Raw genomic sequence first — 17,429 nt, forward strand, 5'->3', positions numbered from 1 at the left:
AATTCATATTAAAAGTTATGTGAGAGAATATTATTTGAATATTATTCAAATGAAATTAAATATGTGATATTTAATTAATTAATATTATTTACACATATATATTAAATTTGATTTAATATATATTATTAAAATATTTTTAAATAAGAAAATAACTTCCTTAAGAGTTATTGTGAAGTAGTAGAGGGGAAGGTATAACTCCCCTCTCCAATCACTTCGTCTTCACTCATGAAAAAAGAAGAGAATTTTGTTGTCCTAATTGATTCATTGGAACATATCACATGAAAAGAGAAAGAGTTGGTCTCTACAAGAAATTCTTTTTCTCTCTCACATAAAAGCTCTCTCTTACAAGAACTCTCCCTACCAAATTAAAGATCCCAGAATCTTTGATCCTTTCGAAGAATAGCAAGAGAAATCGAGTGGTTGCATCTTGTTAAGGGATCACGATCATTCATGAGTTTGAGGATAAGTTTTAATGTTCTTAGTTCGTGAAAAGGAGGAGGACTATGTTGAAGAAGATCTTCCAGAGGTATTATTCTCTTTATCTTAAAAGTATGTTGTATGTATATATGTTTATCTTGTAGTATGATTACTCCGCTTTTTATACATTTTTTAAATAAAATATATTAACACATGTCTGCTATGAAATTTTATTTTTTCGCCATTAAAATAAATTAGGTTAAAATTAGAAAGATCAAAATAAATATTTTGAAAGGATAGAATAAGAATGATCTCTAAAAAATGAACCAAAATAGCGTTATATATAATTGTTAAATATATGTATAACGATTCTTACCGATTTGACCGAGTCAAGAAATTGTTGAAAGTATTTTTCCCTCTTACTCTCCCCTTCAAGACAACAACGCTACTTCCCGCTCGCGATTCTGCACTGAAATTCCTGCATTTCAATGACTAGTGACCCTGAATCCATTGTTGTCTAAATTTCTTTCTCAATTTTCTCATTGAAGATTAATCCCTATGATGCTCAGAAGATCCTTTCAAGTTATCGGAATTCCATGGCCCGATCTCAACGATGGATTGTTCTACAACGATGTCGTTAAACCCTTCGACTCCGGTTCTCTTTCTTTCTATTCAACTTCCGCTTTTCACACAACAAATTTCCATTTCATCTTTCATGATTTTTTCTTTCTTGCGTGATTATATATATATATATATATATGTCCAGGGAAGTCTTTGATCGAGTTCTATTCTTGCAAATATAAGAGTTCGGCTCCACTGGAGGGGTAGTTCTACTCAAATTCTATCTAGATTATCGGATTATCTCGTGTTTGATATCTTTTAGGCTATTGCTGATCATTAATGAAACTTGATTTGCATCGATTACTTTGCAGCTGGTTGCAGCGAATTAAGAACGAACAGGTACGGTGGTCTTTAATTTAGGTAATTGATGATATTTATGAAAGAGGTTGCATTGATTACATATGTGAAAGAGGTATTTCATTGTACTTTATTCTTAAAAGTATTTTGAAACAAATTCAATTTGGAAAGTGTAGATAACGATCGATGGTCAGGTTATTACAGATCCAGAAACTATTCTCAGGTTCTTCACTCTGGCTCCTTTGCTCCAGATTTTTGTTCGTATGTTCAAAATAGCAATAATTGTTTATCAAATATTACAAATCTGTAGAATTGGTTCTGAAGTAGTCTATCGTCGACTTCCATGGAAAGAACCGGATACCCCTTATTTACTCGAGATTCTATACGAAGACGATGAAATGGTAAATGCACTGTAGCTGATTCTTTCTTTTTTTTTTTTTTCTTCTGTAATCTGTGTTATTGGTTGCTTCCAGTTTCCATGAAGTTTTAAACTACCAACTATTCTTCAGATTGCTTTAAATAAACCGTCTGGCTTGCAAGTATTACCTGGCGGTGTTTTTCAGCAACGGACAGTTTTAACGCAGCTTCAGTGGTGGTCAAGTAAGCAGAGTTTCTCCGTCTCAGAAGAATTGCACCCTGTCCCTGTTCATCGCCTAGGAAGAGGGACTTCAGGTTAGATTACATAAACCGAATGGTAAATGAGATTTCCATTTACATGCAGAAGCTTTATTATTATGTATTATCTTTGTCGGATATCTGATTACTGGTTTGTCTAAAACTTATAAGCCAATGTCAAATGAACATCGTTGAAATCACCATATACCATTATATGCACAAGGCAGTAGCAATTTGTGTTGAAACGAAACAAATAATTGAGACTGCAGTGGGATGTCGAAGATGTGGGATTAGTCATGAGATTTAGGGTGATTCTTTCAACTGTAGATCTAACCTTTTTCCTACATGGTGTGTGCCTTTACAGTAAGAATTTCTCTAGCATCCTAATTAGAGGAGTCCCTTCGGGGACATCCTCTAAAATTAGAGGATAGAAACACCATCAGTTCATTTGTCAATATTATGTATCCTTGAAAATTTTTGTATTTCTACCTCATTTCCTGGTAGGAATGAAGCACTATTTCTCTAGATTGTTGTGGAAGTTCATATTGCCAAAACTAATGCGAAGGAGTTATTTCACTGTGTCTTATACTCTCGGTTTGATAAATAAGCACCCAAACTTGATATGCTAATCATGTGTTGTCCTTTTACAAGATACCATTTACCTTTGGTCCCCTTTGGCCCTGGACTATTGTCAACTCTTTAGTACATGGATTATTTTTTCTTATTCTCATGATACGCTAATCAACTATGTAGGAAATGTATTTCAATTTTGTCTTTAAAATGCTTCACCACTCCCCGCTTATTTCTATTTACAAATCTTCGGACCTCAGGAATATTATTATGTGCAAAAACAAAGCTCGCTAGAACACAGTTTGCTGCATATTTTGCTGATGGAACATCTTGCGTTAGGAGAAACGGGTTTGGGAACATACCTTTCATTTCTTGTCTTGTCTCAGCATGTGCATATTATATATTCAGAGAACGTTTAGTTTATTTGTACTTTCTATAAGCTGATGACCTTTTTGTCTCCTACCATTTTCTTAGTGACTTTCCTAATTCGTAATCTTCTCTTGCTGGTAGAATTTACTTTTACCAAAGTGGAAATTTGTGAAAATTATCGTTGCTGTTACTCTACTTAGAGTTTTATTCTTATGATACTTAGATTACGTAATACAAGTTTTTGGTATTGTGCTACTTCTACTTTATTTTACGATCTTATATAAAGACTTTTCTGTCAATATGAGCATGACTCAACCATTCAAGTCATATACTCTTAACCAAGAGGTCAAATAAAATCTCTAGATGTGTTGAACTCAAAAAAAAAAAAAACATGGAGATTCTTCTTGAACATATATTAGGTGCATGTGCACCAACCAGGGTGAAGAAGGTTCTGGATTTATGATGTCTACCATATTGCTAGATTTCTAAATAATGATTTGGGTCCACTTATTTTGCAAACCCTAGAAAGATAGGTAACTGCCCACCCTTGTTAGTATTTCATTAATGTTAGTTTCCTTTTCTTTTCCTAGTTTCCTTTTTCTTTTTCCTTTTTCTTTTCTTGTCTAGTAAAGAAATACAAGAATGAATAAATAATGTGTGGAAGTGGCTGAAGACGAAGCAATCATAGATTACAGGGATAGGGGAAATAGTAGGATTTTTAGAGGGGTGGATAAGGACCCTAGTGAGGTTTAGTCTCTTGTCTGCTTTCATGTTTCTTTGTGGGCTTTAGTTTTGAAAACCTTTTGTAACTATTCTATAGGTGTTATTTTACATAGTTGGAGTCCCTTTCTTGGGGAAGGAGGTGATGTTTTTTAGTTACTAATTTTAGAACCCAAGTTACTTGTTTTCAGCTCTTCTATAGCAAAATATAAATTAATATTAGCCAAAATGATGTAAACATTCTAGAACAACTGAACATATAATATCTTATTCTTTCGTACTCTTTTTGGCTAAAATGTAACGGTTAAATGTAAATTAATTAGTTGTAAATTGAGATAGCTCATGTTTGTAAGGTCATTTAGTCTTATATCAGCAATTGATTCCAACCATATTAATAACCTTTGAACCCCAACTCAGAAACAGCACTATGGAGGAAGTTACAAAAAGGAAAATTTCAAAAATATACCGTGCACTTGTGACCGGAATAATTCATGATGATGAGGTATATCCATTATGATATTTCTCTAACTTCATATGGTTAAAACATTTTCATTTTTCCTCGAATTTTTTTTTACTGTTCCCATTCTTGTAAGTGGTGGCTAGTAGTATTAATTCTACAATGGTACATGTTAGATGATATCTATTGGACAACATATTAGCAAGGGTCATTTGTTCTGAAATAACGTAAAGGTGAGGTTGAAAATCTCTGAACACAGTTGAAATTTTAATTATGCTGCAAATGGTTGCGGCACTTCTCTCCGAGTTAGGTTGCAGAATAATTGGGGGTTTGGTCCAATAAGTGGTCGTTATATTTCTGTGAATTGAAAGCTAGTTTTGTTTCCTGTAATAAAAGTTTTCTTTCTGGCTTCATATATATGATTAAGAGTGTTCATTTTATAGGTGAGCGTTGACCATCCAATTGGAAGGATGCAATATCCAGGGGTTGCACAGGGCCTGTATGTTGCCACTCCCTCAGGTTTTTGGTTGCATTTTATATGTTGATTCTTGAGAAGACGGTGTTGCTACCATAAATTGTACCAGATAGGGAAAGCACAAGTCTCAAAGTTTTTGGCTAAGAAAGAGGAGTGTCATAATTTATGGAGCTCTTAATAAATTTTAGATTTCCATCACGTTATTCTACTGTTCATGTTTATTTCCGTTGTCTATAGCTTCAACACTCAATCATGTTTGCCATTTTAAATTAATAATTTGAGCAGGGAAACCAGCTTACAGTAAAGTCAACGTTCTTGAGAGAGACGAACAAGGCCAACACACTTTGGTCCAGGTATCTCATGTTGTTGCATATTCTGCTTGTACTTGAAATCTATGAATTAATTTTCTGGTCCGATGAGACTTACTGCCAAGGTCTCAATTCTTGACTTTGTTTTTATAAATTAGTTAAGATCGATTGAGATGTCATTCATTATTTTTGGAACCCATTTAAAGAGTCTTTGCATTTGGTCTAATAGTGGAAATCTTCTGAAAAGGAAAGTGAATAGTGTGATGTACCACAGTTCAAAGGCTTTAAATTACGTCGTATATTTTACAGGTAGAAATTCAGTCTGGACGACCCCACCAAATCCGCATCCACCTTTCTTCAATAGGACATCCTCTATTGGGTAATGCTGTTAAAATTTATTAATTTTCAACTTCTATTTATTAAATTTTTTTTTATTATTATTATATATATATTTATTTATAGGATCAACGACTTTCATTGAGAAAAAAACGAAAGAATACAAGGGTGAAAAAACCGGCCCACAAAAGCAACCCCTCTAAAGAAAGGGTTTACAACTAAGTAAGATTACCTAGAGAATACTCCCAAAGCGAAACATGAAACCTCACTAAGGATCAAACCTTGTAAGGGTCCTTTTCTAGACAACTAAACACTCTATTGTTCCTCTCCCCTCAAATGTCCTACAAAACAGCACAAGCGAAAGCAAATCTATACAAATCTCGCAAACTGACAACCCCAAAGAAGGTGATCCAGGTCTTCCTCCGTCCTTCGACAGAGAATACAACAAAAAGGACCCATTAACGAGGTTATCTTCCTAGCAAGTGTATCTAAAATGTTCACTCAACCAAGCAGCACCTGCCAAGTAAAGGACTTGACTTTCTTTGGTATCTTAATCTTTCATACCACATCAAACACTGACACACTAACTGGAGAAGGATCCAACAACATAAAAGAGAGATTTACAAGAAAAGTCATCTATAAGATCAGGCTTCCAGACACGAATGTCCCTTCTCACCTTCCTAAAATGCTTTGAGGGTTTTGATTTTCTAGATGAACTTTTAAATATTTGGCAGATGTGATTACCAATAACCATTAGTTGACTTGCATCTTTTTTAGTTCTCAACTTCATTATGAGAGTTGAAAATTATTTCCCAATTTTCTTTCTCCTGTTTTCTTGGTAGGTGATCCTCTCTATGTTGCTGGCGGGCAACCAAACTGCCTGCATTCTGAGGTAGTAGATCAGAGTTTTGCAGAAGACGGGTATGAAGTTGGTGTTTCAATGAATAAAAATTTTCGGTTCTGTTTTAGTCGGCATGAAACTTTTGAAGGTGTTTGGAACAAGAAGTGGAATTGTGAAAGGAGTAAATAAAACAAAAACTTGATATTTTCTAGTTGTGGGCCTAGGAATTGGACTAACACCCCCAATAAATTCGGAGCTTTATTAAAGGATCTTTTTGTTTGGGGTGAATCATGAAATACTGACTATATGTTTGATCTGATAAATCGATGGGAAGTTCATAAAATTAATTACCGGATAAGCACTTTGAAAGGTTATGGAATGGCATGCATAGTGTAGCCATAGAATAGTTAAAGGCCCCGTTTAACAACCATTTGTTTTTTAGTTTTTGGCTTTTGAAAGCTTGTTTTCTTACATATTTTGTACTATAGTTTTGTTCTTCCTAACTAAACACTTGAACTCTTAACCAAAATCTAAAAGCAAAAACAAGTTTTTTAAAACTATTCTTTTAAGTTTTCAAAATTTGGCTTGATTATCAAAAACACTCTTATAATTGATTACAAAATAAAGAAAATAATAGATAAAAGTAGTGTTTACAAGTTTACTTTTTTAAAATTTAAAAGAAAAAAAAACGAAATGCTTACCATTTAAGATTACAGAAATAGTTCGTATCAAAATGTTCAGCGTCCCCTTTCCTTCCAAGGATATTTCTTTTTCCAGCGAAGAATGTATATTTATACTATTATGTATGTCCAGAGGTTACCAAAGGCCTATGAAACCTGTGCCTGGAGATTGTGGCTACTACTTGCACGCTCATCAGTTGGTCCTTTATCATCCAAAAACCAATGAGGTAAGCTTAGAAATTAGTATCACTTTCATTCGCTTGTTTTTGGAAAATTCTTGTGACTAGCTGCTTTTAATATTTTCTTATAGCATAATGGCCACGTATAGGCACGTAATCGTGTTATAGCAGGCTAGACACTACTGAATTATGTCTTTATTTGTCTATCCTTAAATTATTGTATTAACAGATATAACATAATACAAAAAAATTTACAAATAGAACTAAATTTAGTTTCAACTTATAGAATTTATCAACAATAAAGACTATCATTAATAGATTTTTGTTGTATTTACCATTCTATAAAAATATTATTATATACTTAATTATTGTCCTGAAGAGCTGCTCATTACCATTTTTTTTTTTTAACTAATTTTGTTAGTCTATAAGTGAGTCTCTCCTCTGTTGTTGAAGGTTGTCAAGATCGTTGCACCGCTTCCCCCGATGCTCCGGACACATGGAGAGGCTGAAGATGCCCAGAAATGGAGTGAATGAGTGAATGATATTACATTCTGTCAGAAAAGATTTAGTTCAATTCTCTCGTCATTTCTACCTTAATTTTTTCCATTTTTTAAATCGCCACATGAAATATTTTAGAATTGTTTGAAAATTAGGTTTCGACTTGCGTTTATAATTTTATTAAAACACACGCAATCAACTGGATTAAACCTAGTTTTCTAAATAGCTTTGGGGAATGAATAAACACAACAAAAGTATCTTTCTTACCTTTTTAAAATTAAAAGCAATAAAACCTCCATTCTGAAAGATTAGTTAAAAATTACAAATTTGGTCTCTGTAACTGGATGGTCATTTATCAAACCATAGAAACTATTAATAAAATTTTATCCAATTAAAAGGTAGAACCATAAAAATTAAAATTCTAAGTTATTTTATAATCAAATTTAACTAATTTTAATGATATACCTACCCGTAGAACTGCAAACCTGATTTGTCCAGAGAGGTTATTATGTTAAAAGATTTTTTCTGTGTTAAACGGGTCCATGAAGATTTAGGAAAATATAATTCTGAAGGCACTACTTACCCCAAAATCCTTTCCCTTTCCTCTTACAAGACGGCAACAAGAACCGTCGAATTCTGCTATTCATTCATTGACATCAACGAAACTATGATACATGGGATGCAGCAAAAGAAAGAATTTTTGCTGCTGAGGCTGGAGGGCCTTCTTCTGTTGAAAAGGCTCTCTGAGCATTCATTTATCTACTACCACCTAAATTCTCTCTTCTATGAGCCGCCACCACCACCCTCAGCAGCCTTATTGCAATGCAATTTAATATCATCCTCATTACAATTCTCCCCTACATTAATTCCTTCAACTACTACCTCTTTACTACTATTTACCTCCGACATCTCCAATTCGCCATTTGATTTCTGTTCCTTGCAATTAGGCGGCTGCTGCTGCTCCACGATCAGGGGGGAGGTGGATTTAGAGAGATGATTAAATGTAGGATATTTTGATAGTAGGGTGGTGGGATCAGGCAATGATGAAAGCCCGGTGCGTATTCGGTTCCCATCCCAAACTCCGTAACTTCTTGAGGGAGTATCTTCCTCTTGGCCTGGAGAGTTTTTACGATCAAACTTGACGGTACTTAGATTTCCATGGCTGTTTACTTTCAATCTGCGCTTGAACTTGTGGTGAAGCTCGGTCATCCTGTTGTTTCCATTCTCACTGGATCCAGATTTCGAACTCGGCACAGATGAGGAATGTGTAAGAATTTGACCGAATAATTTTACATCACCATTTCTAGACGATCGTTCAGAATCAGACAAACTACGTAAATGTGAATGGACTCTGACATGATGACACCCTTGTTCTTCCTTAGGCAGTGAGGTCACATGAGAGTTTAAGGATATTGAAGAGCTATCTGCCGTATGGGAGTCAACTTTATCACCTCGATCAGTGCTAGTATCAACATTTTCCCTCTTGGTTTCAACGTTTCGTGATGACGCTGTGACAGAAGCAGAAATGCTTTGTTCTTTTGCAGTTTCATCAGACACAACTGCTTGTTGCTGCTCATGTACCACACCATTCTCATCATTGGCAGAATTCACTGACTGGCAATCGTCATCGAAACCCGAATGAGAGCCATCCTTCCTAGTACATGCATCATCGGACGCCATAACATCCACAGCAGCATTACTACAAGTCTTCGAGGATGGATTACTCTCTTTGACTTCCTGATGGGCAGACTGCAGATTCATGGACTCTGATTCGCCACCACTTATACTCATCATAGACTTCGGCAAGTCATCAACCGTCTGAGAGCCAACACGATCAGAAGGAAAGGCATCTTTGGTATCTACACCTGCTTCACCATCACCTCCATCAGCATCATGGCCATTTCCGTTATCTGGCATTTTCTTTGCAGAACATATCAAATCCAATCCGAGGCACTTCCGTGCTTTGCTAAAAAAGACCTTGCACTGGTCCGTGGACTTTGATCCTACATGGGTAGAGATCATTGAGAAATTCTTCCCATAAACTGACACTGCGTCTATGAAAAGAGACTTCTCCCCATCTGTCCAATAAGAAGGATCCATTTCTCCACAACTCTCGTCTGAAAAAATCTCATCATCAACATACTGCGGAACATTAGTTGTCATACACCGTCTTAATACGGTTGTAGCACCTCTTTTGCACCTCAAATCCTGAGAACAGTCTCCTCGGTTGAAATTACTAGTGACACATGAACCCATGGCTTCTGAAGAAAGGGAACCACATATACCAGCTAAGACATCAGCAGCCACTTTTTCTCTTTCATTTCCAAAACTATGAAAAGCTTTGGCCCTTTCTGACAGATCATCATCGAATTGGGTTGTGTGATATGCAGTTCTTCCACCTGATCTGCTGCTAGAGTACTTATGAGCACGGGCCGTCATAGCTGAAGCGGCACCCAACACGTCAAGAGAAGCAGCATTCGTTTCTGGATTCCATTTCTTCCCTGTTGTCATCAAATAGTTACTGGTGGAGGACTTTGCTTTCTTCCCAAACTCCAGCTTCTTTGTTTTCTCGAAGCAATCGGATTTGTGGTTTTTGTAGTAGAACTCAACACAATCTGCTGTTGTCTTGTGATCAAGGAAGGATGCAATTCTCCCAAAATCTTTCCCAAAACATTCCAACTTCTCCAGGAAAACATCTTTCTCTTCTGAGGTCCATGGATTAACCATCGTTCTTTCCTTCTCAACGGCACATGGGTTCTCAACTAATCCATTATTAGAGATGAACCTTGAGCCCATCTTATCCTTCTGGTCCAAAACTAATGCGGGCATCTTCAATGTCCTCCGGTACTGCTTAATCTGGGGAGTAGAAAGCTGCATGCTCATGTGCTTAAGTATCGCCGTGCTAGAAACAGGGTTCAGATTTCCTGCTGCAAGGCCAGTTTTAAAATTCAAAATGATAATATCAATTGTATCACATTAGGAGATTCTCCATAGATGTACCCCTCCTGATTTAAAGAGGAAAAAAATTTACATGAAGGCAAAGTAATGATGAAAATGAAAAGGGGAAAATCCACAAACGATTGTGACAAAAGCAAAAGTGAGGATTGAAAACAACAAAACTAGTACAGATAGTTCATGTTGCTGCTGAAATAAAATATTAAAGAAAGATAACAAAGCTCGTGGCAAACCCTATCAAAGACTGAAGGAAAGAAATATACCATCAGAAGATGCATTTAGATCACATAAACCAATTTGATCAATCATCTTCATATCATACACATACACCATCAGAAGTCAATAATTATTATGCCAAACGTCCCTTCTTTTCCCTCAAACTATTCCACCTTTACCACTTCAATTACTTAAAATCAACAAATTATGCATTAGCTCTACATTTTAGGAGAACTTTTTAAGACACCATCAGGGGTTGGCTCCGATAGATAACTATTTGATTTATTATTGAAAATTGAACTTATAAACACTACTTCTGCCTATTGATTCTTACTTTTTAGGAGCATTTTTTAAGAACCAAGGTACATTTTCAAAACTAAAAAAAGTAGTTTTTAGAAACCTTTTTTTTTTTAAATTTGACTAAGAATTTAAGCGTTCACTGTTCAGTTAAGAAAGATGAAAACCATGATAAAGAGGTGGTTTTGAAGTTGCAAGAAAACAAGCATAATTTTCAGAAATTAAATGGTTATGAAAAAGGGCATTCTAAAACTAAAATATGAGCCAAGATGCGGATAGTCAATGCTAGGATCAATCGGATGGAAATTAAAATACCAGTTGACGTTCAGATATGCAGACTGATACCATTATCAGAAAAGTGAGAGGACCAAATAGAAAAAAATGGAAAACAGATACAAAATTTCAGACAAATTAAGTCGATAACGTGGATAAGAGGCAAGTCTTTGGAGCAACACCTTTTAAAATAATTTTAAACATAGGGACATAGATTAGATGTTTCCTTACCAGGTGATGGCATACGGAATCGGATGGAAGATCGGTTCTTCTGGTAACCACTGTAATTTGTCCACAAACTCAACTGATATTTTTTCTGAGATTTTGCACGTAGCTTCCTTACAGGAGGCACATGCAAACTCTCCTTCCACAAAGACTGGTAGGCTCTATACTTAAGGGTAATTACTCTCTCCTTAAATCTTAATAGCCGTTTCCTCTTTGCAAATCTCTCTTTCACTAAACATTGATTCTGAGAGCAGGCATTTGTACTCCAAATATCAATCTTATGTTCATTGGCAGGCAACATCCTGATTAAAGCTTCAGAAGCCTTACATGCAGACTCTTTATTGGATGCCAGAATTAAATCAGTCACACTATCTTCACCCTCCTCATCATATTCATACATATCATTAAAAATGGGCTCTAACATGACACCTTCACTCTTTAAAGGCATGCTATTGTCAACAGAGGCCACAATATTATCTGTGACATTGCAATCAGAAATTTTTAGCTTCTCTTTCATGATGACAGATTCCTTCACATCCAACCTCCCAGACCTATCCTTTTCCTTGACATCGGCATATGCTTCTTCCAAGTAACTTGTAGAATGTGCCATCCTTTTTGAAATAGTATTCACAGAAGTATCTGGCAGGATAGCAACTGTATTAGTGACATCGTTTTGCTCTTCAAAGTATTTATCTCCCACCATCAAAGAACTGGATGCCAACGGGAAAGAAAAGTAACCCTTACTTTCAGATTTCAGCCCCTTCAGCTCATTCTCAAGTAAATCAATTTCAGACTCAGTTGTCTCCAACACTTTAGAAATTTGATTTTTATATATAAGCAACTTACTCAAGGCAGTGGAATCCACTGAAATTGAATCATTAGATTGCAGCAGTTGAATGAGTGGAGAACACAAATTAGCTATTGAAAAATTATCCAACTTCTCTACAGAGGATGTTCCCTCGTACTGTTGAAAACCAGAGCCAGGTGAACCATGAAAGTTACTGACATCATTATCACTTGATGCCTTCCCAAACAATTTTTCATCCCCACCTACACAATTAAACAAAGATGTAGAAGTTTGATTTCAGTAAAATGCAGCATCACCAGATAGCAAGAAAGACAAGAAACTGGAGTGATCACAAGAGACGACAGTATTTAGAAGCACCAAAATTTTCTAAATGAAATCCTTTACTACATGATACCTCAACAACATAAGGACAATTCCAAGACTACTCACTGATGTAAGATGTATACCATCATAATGGATGTCAGAAATTTTAAGTATTGGTCACATATCACAAACCCGGGACAAATTGGCCCAAACAAATATCAACTTTGTTTTTCTTTACTCTTCGAAACTAGAGCTCAAAGTTCTGGAAAAGAAAGCTATTAAAGATGCATTAACAAAGGAAACACCCGCACCACAATCAATGAAAGGAATTTTCTACCATCAAATCAATGTTGACCTTTCTTGTGATCTTGTCTTCAGTTCAAGTAATTGTCTGTCTCTGTCTCGCTCTATATATATCCAAGAAATCTCCTACTTCTGATATGCCTACCTTAAAGACCTGCCTATTTCTACTCTCTCCCTCTCTTACTAATTCGGCCTTTTTTGTATAAATAATATAACTTTCATTGAGAAAACAAATGAAAGAATACGAGGACAAAAAAACCCAAAAGAAAAACTCAAAGCCCGCAAAAGGAAGCCCAATAGAAACGGGTTTCAACGATACAAATTGGTACCTAAAGAATAATCACAAAAGATCATTAAAATCAAAGCCAAAAAGAAAACATGAAACCTAACAAGGGACCACATTTTACTAGGATTCCTCTCCAACCTTCTAACCACTGTTATCCTTTATGCTCAAGCATCCTATTAAATAAATGCTCAACCATCAAGTTATTGTTTACGTTATTGTGATCTTGTCAACTATCAAATTATTTTCTGAAAAGCCTACTCTTGGTTTTATCTATCTTCAACACATGCCTAATTCTGTTTACTCTTTGGTTGATCTGCCCCTCATAGTTTGTTAGCATCTTCTTACTCATTTATTCCCATCACCACACAAGGAAATTTTTGTCTTCTGACATAACCCTTCTTTGGCATTCTCGTGTCTCAACAAAATGAGAACTTCTTTGAGAACCCTCTCCTTCTCCTTGATCCTGCTGGTACTATGAATGTTTTTCTCATCTCCCCTCTAGGAGTCACTTACCGTTCCCCACTGATGTTATTGATCCTAGATTTTTTTTTTTCCATGTTCTGGTAATTGAAGCTAACATAAACACGATCATGATTTCTTACACTTTATAACCTCCTCTGCCACAATCATACGCTGAGTTCATTTACTATAATATGTAGTTACTGATTAGTGATTAGCGTGTTTTCTTTTCTAAAATTTGTAGCTTCTTATGACAATGGAAATATTTAAAGCATCTGATAATTAGGGAATTTTGGATTTCTTTTGTAATTTTTTTTTCTAACTTGGCCAAACTCTGATTGAGACTGTTTTATATTCTATATAGATACATAAATACTCATCAATTACTTCTTCTACCGAAATCAGTTGAATGTATGAAACATTGTGATATATCACTTGATAAACATCATATGAAGTGAAAAATTGCCCGATCATAACAAAAGCAAAAAAGAGCTGTGTGTACCTGGAGAGGAACCACTAATGACAGAAGAAGGGGTCGCAGGTGAGGTACAATCAGAAAATCCTGAACCTCTAGGGCCTTTTTCAATCAAGCTAGAATTCAGAGAATGAGTAGATTCTGCATTAACATTTGTAAAAACAGTACCATCAGGAACTTCGACCTTTTTTTTCTCATACTTGGCAAGTCCCTCACCCCATCCTAGCCGTGGCTTCTTCCTGGCACTTGCCTCATCATAAGGCAGAAAAGACATGGCACACTCAGCAGGATCAGCTGAAGGAGACAGATTTTGCGATGCATTTTTCAACACAGTCTCAGACTTCCTGTCACTAGAATCTAAAGCATCAATGCTCTTTGTGCTACTGGACTGGCCCGATGTTGAAGTACGTGAAGACAAGCCACCAGAACGTGTCCATTTAAGAGGTTTCCACCCTGAGGAACTCACAGAGTACTCCCGATCACGTCTCTGGTTCGTGCCTAACCCATTGACATCATCGACCTTATCATGCTGTCCTTTTACCTTATCTCTTGGGTTTACAAAGTCAGAATGAGAATGAGAGGGATATATCAGCATATCATGGACTGACCTCTGATCATAATTTAGATCATGCTGCAGTCTACCACCATTGTTCGTAGACCCATTACTTTTTGCCCAGGAATGACCCTTCCAATCTCTTTGACTAAAAGATCTGCTTTCCCTACCATTCCTAGCATACTTCCCATCGCCATGTGAAACAGATGGCCGGCCACTGACATTCTCCAGCATCTTGTTATTGAATGACATGGAAGGCCCATATCCATGACCATATTCGTCAGAGAACACATGCCAACCCCCCTGCCTACCATGACCTTCAGAAATATTTCAAAAAAGAAAAAGAAAATGCAAAAGAAAACACAATCAATACAAGCAAAGAATCTAACATGGGGAAAATTTTGAAACAAAATAATCCGAGCAGTTTCTGAAGCCAAACTTAGATTTCTAGTAGGGACTAATACATAAACCTCGGATCTAACCATCAATGCTTTATAAAACCATGAGTAGTAGTTATATGATAAATCCTTCGTTCGATTAGATCCATCAGGAAGAGAGGATCCAGAATTTAACGAATGAACAGAGGGAAGACTTTTCTTGGGTTTCAATTAAGATTTACAAGAGTAGCATATGGTCGGAACTGCGAGTCTCCACAAAGAGCCCAACAGGGGAAGAGATGTAGATATCTCTTGATTCTATGAAACCTAAATTACTCAAAAAGAAATCAGAAAGGACTCAGTTGCTCACCTGGCGGTCTGCGAAAATCACCTGATCCCCACCTACTAAACTCACGGGATCCGTGACTGGATGAATCTCTCCATCTAGATACAGGTCCGAGGAACTCTGACCTCTCGTGTTTCCTCTCCTTGAAGAAGTCCTTCCGATCCCAGGGCAAAGGTTCAGGCGGCATGAAAATGAGGCCAATAGCATGGGCACCCTCAAAGAACAACCGTTTTCAACGCACAGCACAAGGAGCGCGCCTAATAGCACCGCAGGAAATCAATTCAAATACTTTCGCAACCATGTCAAGCAAGAAGCCTCAGTAACAAAACTTTCATATCCTGCCAAGGCAATCGCCAAAGAGAAAACCAAAACGAAAAACAAAATCAACTCAACATGCCTATCGATCGGTTGTGCCTCCTCTCACTGAACGCGTAAGGACGAGAATACGCCGATATGTGGCAACCACAGGGGTAAACTCCGGACCAAATCTTGAAGAGAAACCAGCAAGACGAGGAAGAAAAAACAGAAGAAAAAGCAATACAGGCGTACGTGATGGATAGAGACTGAAACGGCAGAATTGAAAGGGTTTTGAATCAGAAGGAACCGATAATGGCGATTGAAAAGCTCTGTGCCATCACATGCAAAACCTCAATCTCACTTCGAGTTCGCAATCTCCGCCCTTCGAATCTCCTCGGCGACCTTCAATCTCCAAACTCTCTCTCTCTCTCTCTCTCTGTTGGCTGACGGAAAATTTTGCCTCCGGAGCGAGAAAGTGAGAAATTGAGCCGATAAGGGACGAAAGAGAACCCTGACAGAGAAGAGAAAGGGGGGAGATTGGTTCTCCGGATCTCAACTAAACTCACAACCCTATTCAATTGTTTCTTTTCGCGTCCGCTATTTTTCATTTCTCTTTTTTACTCCCTCTTTTTTTATTTTATTAATATCTGACGATATTTTATTGTTGCTTCCGTGTATTTTTAATAAATCTTAAATTTTATTTTTAATATTGATTAAATAATTATTATTATTTGCATGCAGGGAAATAGAATATATTTTTCAAATTTACATTAAAAATATTAATTAATAACAAAAAAAATTAAAAAATTCATGATAAACAAGTAATAGAAAGTAAGGAGTATAATCCAATTGGTATAGTGTTTGTATTATCGACCTTAAAGTCAAAGGTCTAATTCCTTCACCCATGTATTGTCAAAAAAAACAAACAAACAATATAGGCCTAACTTAAGATTTATGAAAAATATTGAGACTAAAATTAGACATTTGAAAGGTATATAAACTATAATTGACTAAATTTCAAAGTACCGGGGACCAAAATGATATTTAACATTTTTTTTGCTTAAAATTAAAATATTATTTTGGTCAATCTATTTTAATATATTTAAATTTGTGGCATAGGCATGTTGCCCCCTGTGTAGTACTAGTGAGGAATTTACGGAATGTTCATTGTTTGAATGTGCTCGTGCTTGGAAAGTCTAGTATGATCTTATTAAGCACAGGAGATCATTGGATTTATAGAGTTTTGGCCAGCAATGTTGGATGCATGAGTTTATGAAGCTTTCTGAAAATAAATTTACATTGGGATGTGCCAGGGCGTGAGCGTATTTGGGGTTATCGAAATAAATGTATGGATTATAACTATATCCCTTTTGTGGTGTTTAGACGTGTGTGGATGGTGGACTATGCGTATTCGGATCGATTTCACCTAGGCCAACTATGGACTTTTATTAGGTTTTATTAGGCCTATTTGGAATGTTTGGAATGACGATGGTATTTGTCGTTGCTTTTTGTCAAGACTATGAGTATGGAGCGAGAAGAATAGGATTTGGGACGATTTTGTTTGTCAGACGATTCCTATTTGGTTGCAGCGGATTATGGTTTTAGGGAGGCTTATATGTCTCCTATTTGCGTGGAGGCGTTAGCGGATTGGATTGTATTACTACAATGTCAACTAAGGTTGTTGGTTAATACGATCAATCGAATTATGGAGCATTTTTTTAGGTTCGCTCAGTTTTAGAGCATATTTGGCATCATGCTTATTGTTTTTCGTGGATGTCAGTTTCGATTTGTGCGTAAGTAGTGAAATACTTCTGCTTGGAGATGTCCACAAGACGGGGTCGGGCCGGGGATGTCATTCCCCATCCCCGTCCTC

General features: G+C 36.3%; 2 protein-coding genes across 9 annotated transcripts; one reads left to right on the forward strand and one right to left on the reverse strand.

Moving 5' to 3' along the window:
• Positions 1-791: 791 nt before the first annotated feature.
• LOC120079018 (Pseudouridine synthase family protein) lies at positions 792-7,606 on the forward strand. 3 transcript variants are annotated; one of them, XM_039033194.2, is made up of 14 exons: positions 792-1,072; positions 1,184-1,241; positions 1,350-1,377; positions 1,512-1,558; positions 1,646-1,736; positions 1,845-2,007; positions 2,781-2,868; positions 4,027-4,111; positions 4,510-4,585; positions 4,827-4,894; positions 5,159-5,228; positions 6,028-6,106; positions 6,840-6,933; positions 7,339-7,606. In XM_039033194.2, the coding sequence occupies exons 1-14, from the start codon at positions 976-978 to the stop codon at positions 7,417-7,419; spliced, it is 1,125 nt and encodes a 374-aa protein (XP_038889122.1). In that variant the 5' UTR covers positions 792-975; the 3' UTR covers positions 7,420-7,606. The 3 variants fall into 3 exon arrangements, 2 of the variants coding, with proteins under 2 accessions (XP_038889122.1, XP_090171221.1); XM_090315095.1 differs by having other exon boundaries at positions 803-1,072; positions 1,512-1,736; XR_016530380.1 differs by lacking the exon at positions 6,028-6,106 and having other exon boundaries at positions 803-1,072; positions 1,512-1,736.
• A 376-nt stretch (positions 7,607-7,982) lies between these two features.
• Positions 7,983-16,165, reverse strand: LOC120079017 (Duplicated homeodomain-like superfamily protein). 6 transcript variants are annotated; one of them, XM_090315093.1, is made up of 5 exons: positions 15,657-16,103; positions 15,284-15,516; positions 14,011-14,853; positions 11,356-12,399; positions 7,983-10,307 (listed from the first exon to the last, which is right to left on the reverse strand). In XM_090315093.1, exons 2-5 carry the CDS (start codon positions 15,444-15,446, stop codon positions 8,167-8,169), a joined length of 4,191 nt encoding a protein of 1,396 aa, XP_090171219.1. In that variant the 5' UTR covers positions 15,447-15,516; positions 15,657-16,103; the 3' UTR covers positions 7,983-8,166. The 6 variants fall into 6 exon arrangements, with proteins under 6 accessions (XP_090171219.1, XP_038889119.1, XP_090171220.1 ...); XM_039033191.2 differs by having other exon boundaries at positions 7,983-10,310; XM_090315094.1 differs by having other exon boundaries at positions 15,284-15,597; positions 15,809-16,100.
• Positions 16,166-17,429: the final 1,264 nt, after the last annotated feature.

The sequence above is a fragment of the Benincasa hispida genome, chromosome 6 (genome assembly GCF_027475165.1).
Source record: "Benincasa hispida cultivar pf3 chromosome 6, pf3_genome.v1.1, whole genome shotgun sequence".
NCBI lineage: Eukaryota > Viridiplantae > Streptophyta > Magnoliopsida > Cucurbitales > Cucurbitaceae > Benincasa > Benincasa hispida.